General features: G+C 37.0%; 1 protein-coding gene across 1 annotated transcript; it reads left to right on the top strand.

Annotated features, from left to right (window-relative positions):
- Positions 1–1,112: 1,112 nt before the first annotated feature.
- Positions 1,113–5,118, top strand: LOC133673880 (probable inactive receptor kinase At2g26730). Its single transcript, XM_062094808.1, has 2 exons — positions 1,113–2,630; positions 4,133–5,118. Exons 1-2 carry the CDS (start codon positions 1,331–1,333, stop codon positions 4,795–4,797), a joined length of 1,965 nt encoding a protein of 654 aa, XP_061950792.1. The 5' UTR covers positions 1,113–1,330; the 3' UTR covers positions 4,798–5,118.
- The last annotated feature ends 1,221 nt before the right edge of the window (positions 5,119–6,339 follow it).

The raw sequence follows: 6,339 nt of genomic DNA, 5'->3' as shown, positions 1-6,339 counted from the left end.
TTGTTCACAATTTAATTTTTTTTTATGTTAGAAAACACGTTGATAATGTTTGTATATTTTTTTTTATGTTGAAAGAAACTTTTGATTCCACTCGTAATGAAGCTAATGCATGAGTATTTTTTTTTGAGAAAATAAAACTAATTTTTTATGTTAGAAAAATTAGATTTTTCTAATTTTTTTTCTATATAAAAGGTTATAGTAGCCATTTGGTGTTCTTAATTTTTAAAGTTTTGACTTGTAACAAATCCAATTATTATTTGCTTTCATTACTGTTAGTTGGTATTAAGCTCAACAATTCTTAGTAGTTTTGGTTGGAGGTTGTAGATGATGTGTATTAGAGCTCAAAAATTCATGTTGAGGTTATAGAACATGATATGCTTATATAGGAGAAGATGACGACAATATTCCCCTTGAGAAAAAAAAATCCAAGAATTCATGTGTTGTTTCTAAATGTATTAATTGCTTCTATTGAAAATTTTGATGGTGAGATCCACAATGAAACACCCCGCATAAAGATATTTTATTATGAATTTATGATAAAGCATCTCATACAAAGATATTAAAAATTCATGATAAAATAATTTATAGTGGAGGACAATATGTTAGCAAGATATGAACTTTAAAACAAGTTCCTTTTAATTTGAGGAGATTGATGCAAAAACTCTTTAGAAAATAAAAATCTCAATTAATTTAATTTTTTTTCTATTTAATTTTTTCTATTATGTATTAGTATCTTTTTCTAATTTTTATTTTTATTTGAAGGAAATAATTTTTCTCATTTATTTTTTCTATTCAATATTACTATATTTTTCTAATTTTTTTATATAAAAAGTTATAATAATTTTTTAACAAAAAAATAAAAATCAAATATTTTAATTCTCTTGATTTTAACTGTCTACATCATAAGTAAAAATAAAAAGTTGTCCTAGAATTAGGGCTATGTTCGTTTTTGTTCATGTGGTAAAAATTAAAAAAACAACGTAGAAAATAGGAAAAAACACGGGTGGGTTTAAAGACGGCTAAGCCAGCAAGCAAGACTGGTTTCGGTTATTTTCACTCCGCTTTATTATTTCACTCTTGTTGCCTGCCCTAAAGCTTAACCTCGTGATACTTTCTACAAAATCCCCCCCTCCCTCCCTCTCTCTCTCTCTCTCACCACGTACTCTACCCAGCAGTACTATCCACACTCTATTCTCTCTCCTCCTCTCATGGAATCTCACCGGAAAACAAGCAAAAACAGAGACCAGAAACCACCCTTTTCTGTTTAAGAACCGAACATTATTAACTCGTCAATTTTCGAAGAATTCCTAATAAACGTACCGTCAATCAGATGTCATTAATTTTTGACTCTCTTACTGTCATCCTTGTTTCTTTTCTGCTATTACTGAGTCATGGCCGAGTTGACTCTGAGCCTGTACAAGACAAGCAAGCTCTCCTTGCCTTTCTTTCGAAAGTTCCTCACGAGAATCGCCTTCAATGGAACGCTTCTGCCTCCGTCTGTACCTGGTTCGGGATCGAGTGCGATGCTAACCAATCTTTCGTGTATTCTCTCCGGCTTCCCGGTGTTGGGCTCATAGGCTCCATTCCGCCAAACACACTTGGCAGGATGAGTCAGCTCCGAGTCTTGAGTCTTCGCTCAAACCGTCTCTCCGGTGAGATCCCCTCAGATTTCTCTAATTTAACCCTCCTCCGGAGCCTGTATCTCCAAAACAATGTGTTTACGGGTGATTTTCCTCCGAGCTTGACTCGATTAACTCGGTTATCTCGTCTTGATCTCTCGTCAAACAACTTCACCGGTTCAATCCCATTTTCTGTCAACAATTTGACCCACTTGACAGGGCTTCTTTTGCAGAACAACCATTTCGCGGGTAGCTTGCCAAGTGTAAGCCCGTTAAATTTGACAGATTTTAATGTTTCCAACAACAGTCTAAACGGTTCAATCCCTCAAGTTTTGGCCAAGTTCCCTGCATCCTCTTTTTCTGGGAATTTACAACTTTGTGGTCGCCCATTACCGCCTTGCAACCCATTTTTCCCATCTCCAGCTCCGTCCCCATCAGAAATCCCACCTGGGCCTCCATCATCGCACAAAAAGTCCAGGAAACTTTCCACGGTTGCCATTGTTTTAATCGCAGTGGGCTCTGCTTTAGTTGCTCTGTTATTGTTGCTCTTTTTGATTTTATGTCTCCGGAGGAAACAACGGAGTCGGCCCGCGAAAACCCCAAAGCCAACAGCGACGGCACGCGCTGTGCCAGTGGAGGCAGGGACATCATCGTCAAAGGATGATATCACTGGTGGGTCAGCGGAGGCTGAGAGGAACAAGCTGGTGTTTTTCGAAGGAGGGATTTACAGCTTCGATTTGGAGGATTTATTGAGGGCATCTGCGGAGGTATTGGGGAAAGGAAGTGTGGGGACTTCATATAAGGCTGTGTTGGAGGAAGGGACTACTGTGGTGGTGAAGAGGTTGAAGGATGTGGTGGTTACCAAGAGAGATTTCGAGACTCAAATGGAGGTTTTGGGCAAGATTAAGCATGATAATGTGGTTCCATTAAGAGCTTACTATTATTCAAAAGATGAGAAGTTGCTTGTTTCTGATTTCATGCCCGTCGGTAGCTTGTCTGCTCTTCTTCACGGTATGGTTTCTGATTTCTTCATCTCCAGTTTCTTCCTTTCAATTTTTTCCTTTTTTTTTCCCTTACTGTTCTTTCACTGTTACTTTGAGTTTTTTTTTCCTTTTTTATTCAAAATCTTGCTTTCAAAATGGATGTGGCTCACTTAATGCTGTCAAGATTTTATTCAATTTGTTTGACTAAATGGGTGGCTGTTTACAGTCATTGAATTACATTTATTTTCTTTGGATAGTTTATCCAAGGGAACAAATGTAGCAAAGCAGAGCATTCCTCCCTCCCTCCCTCCTGGGATATTAATTAATTAGTTAATTAATTATAATCAAATCGTTTTATATTATCCATTTAATTACGGGGCAAATTCTTTAGCTGCGGCTTATGAGCAGATGGTTAGTTACATCATCCATGTTCCGGTCGAACCGGTACTCTTTTCCCCAAGAACAAAGGGGTAAGAGGGGAGAGAACAAATAAAATAAAACTATACCAACATTCTTAGAGTGCGAACCACGCAGGCTGGCGCGCGCGTCATGGTTGTCTTTTTGTCTGCTTTTTTTTTAATTTATTATTTCTTCTTTTTTCAATGCTACACCAACATTGTCGACACATTTATGATTTCGCGACACCCATGATTGACAACGGAGCTACCGACCGACATCATTGCGGTTTTTTATTTGGTAGATGCCGAAGCGTCTCATCAGATTCTCCTTCGAAGGAAGGAACTGGAATTGAGATGGCAAGGCATTTATAATGATGATAGCTCATTAACGATAGCTTAAGAGAGTATTGTCCTTAAAAGATGGCTAATAATGCAAAAAACTGGAGTATTAATTGATTTTGCTAAACCTTAAAAATTTCCAACATAGAATTCTTGTACTTTGTATTCATTAAAATCTAGTTTTTTTCTAGGGAGTCTGGCACGCCTGTTCATGAATTCTCCCAACTTTTCCAGTACACTACAGTCACATGGGCTAGTTAGTATAGTAGTAGTCACTTTTGCTTTATTTTTAGTCTTTTTTCCCCTCTGTGGGACTTGGACTTTATCTGTGGCCTTCCATCATTTTAAGTGAAGGGTGCTTTGGACAATCCATGCTCTACCAATATTCCGTGGTCTATTTCTTTGCCCACCGAAAAAGAACCAGCGGATGTCGTGTAACGTCTTGCAATTTGTGTCATTGCTTTTCCATTTTGTCTGTGAACGCCTTTGAAACCGAAACCGCGTTTCCAAAGGGTTGAATTTTTTGGTCTTCAAATAATATTTTTTATATATATTTTTGAACTGTTTAGGTTAAAAATGAATTTTAAAAAATAAAAAATATATTATTTTAATGTATTTCTAAGCTAAAATTATTTTGAAAAACAATTCCTAACACACTTTATTCGAACACCCTCCTAGGATTCCTGTGAGTGGCATTGTACGTGCATGGTGACAAAGATGATGTTTCTGGCATGTTGACAAGTTTTAGATTAAAATCTTATTTTGGGTCCTAACAAGCGTGTCTTTATTTCAGGTAGTCGAGGGTCAGGCCGCACTCCCCTAGACTGGGATAACCGGATGAGAATAGCAATGAGCACAGCAAGAGGTCTTGCCCACCTCCACATTGCGGGCAAGGTGATTCATGGCAACATCAAATCGTCCAACATTCTACTCCGACCTGACAATGACGCGTGCGTTTCAGATTACGGGCTCAACCCGCTCTTTGGTACCTCTACGCCACCTAGCCGAGTCGCAGGCTATCGCGCCCCAGAAGTGGTAGAAACCCGCAAAGTTACCTTCAAATCCGATGTGTACAGTTTTGGTGTGTTGCTCCTTGAGCTCCTAACAGGCAAAGCACCCAATCAAGCCTCATTAGGCGAAGAAGGTATTGATTTGCCTAGGTGGGTCCAGTCAGTGGTTCGTGAGGAATGGACTGCTGAGGTCTTTGACGTGGAGTTGATGAGGTACCATAACATTGAGGAGGAAATGGTGCAGTTGTTGCAGATAGCAATGGCTTGTGTCTCAACCGTACCTGATCAAAGACCAGCAATGCAAGAGGTTGTAAGGATGATCGAGGATATGAATAGGGGAGAGACGGATGATGGATTACGGCAATCATCTGATGATCCATCTAAAGGATCCGAGAGCCATACTCCTCCACCAGAGTCCAGGACGCCGCCTAGCACTGTCACACCATAGAAATTCTCCGTAAAAGTGTTGAAGAAAATACATGTGCAGAAGGGTCTCGTTTAAGAATGTGCACACTGTGCGTAAGTATCAGCGGTAAAGTGCGCATTTGGTAGGGCGGAGCTACATGTGCTTTCTTTTTTTCTTTTTTCTTTTTTATGGGTTTATTATTTTAATTTTTTTTCTTCATTTGTGACGATTTCCAAAGGTGGCGGTGCGATTTATAGTCTGAATTGTTTTTGGAGGGACGGGGATTTTCATGAACCGATTGGAATTTCACCATGTGATGGATTTAGTTGGGTTTTATTAAATTCTTTCTTCCAAATTTCTTACCAGTTCTTGCGCCCTCCTGATCATGTGGGTTTTTTTGTTTTGTTTTAATTGTACCCCAAGTTCTAGCTGTTACTAGCTAGTAGTAAGTCTTTTTTTATATTATGATTTGCCTACTCTACGACTGGAAAAAGCTCCAATCCAGCTTATAGTTTAAATAATTTATATGCTTCGGCTGATTTGATTATAATTTATGATACGCGTGATTGGTGGCAATGGTTTTAAAATATTAAAAAATATTAATTTAATATTTATTCAAAACAAATATATATTTTAAATATGTCGAAATACAGTAAAAAAATAATAATCCCAAATACCTTCAAAGCATGCAATGGTTTTATATATATATTACCTATATACCCCACATGCATACTACATTATATTCTTGGAGTTGCGTAAGCCGAACCCTTTAATTTTATTAAAAAAGGAGCTTCTTTATCTTGCGAAGAGGCTCATGGGTCATGATAATGTTAGGGCTCGGTCCCACCACGTTTGTCTGGAATCAGCAGGTTGGACCATCATGTGTGGGATTGACCAATGATGGATATCAAGATGCCACGTGGAGAGTGATAACATGGGTATTCGTGGAGGGGAATGCGAGCTAGGTGGTGTAAGATTTGTCCGTTTAGGAAGTCAATGATCAAAAGAACCAGGGTGGGGAACAGGCTGGCCGGCTTTTTACTCTTTCTTTCTGACAGTCTCTACTATCACCCGACCTCCATGTGCTTATCATATTTTCTTAGAAAAGATATCGGTGAGATAATTAAAGAAATTTAATAAAATAATAGTCCATAAAATTTATGATTAAAAAAATATTAAAAAATAAACTAAACGGTATGAAAAAATTACTGTTTATTGATTACAATAGTAATCCATGTTGCATTTTTTTTCACTTTTTCCTTTTCTTTTGCATTTTTTTCTTCCAACTTTCCCATTTTTTTTCGTTTATTTTTTTAAAAATTATCTTTGTTGATTTTATTTTTTTTAATATTGAGCTGGTTAAAAATTTCGTTTTGTAATTGTTTTTTCTTTAAAATACTGTAGATTGCTATGGTATTTTTCCACATGGTTTTTCTATTTTTTTTATTTTTTAAAATTATATTTATTGATTTTTTTTTAATATTGAGCTGATTGAGAATTTAGTTTTTTAATTTTTAACATTGTTGATTGCTACGGTATTTCTCCGCATGTTTTTTTTGTTTTTGTTTTTTTAATGATTTTTTC

The sequence above is a fragment of the Populus nigra genome, chromosome 15, assembly GCF_951802175.1.
Source record: "Populus nigra chromosome 15, ddPopNigr1.1, whole genome shotgun sequence".
Classification (NCBI taxonomy): domain Eukaryota; kingdom Viridiplantae; phylum Streptophyta; class Magnoliopsida; order Malpighiales; family Salicaceae; genus Populus; species Populus nigra.
The sequence above is the reverse complement of the archived record's forward strand: the minus strand, read 5'-3'. Positions and strand labels throughout refer to the sequence as shown.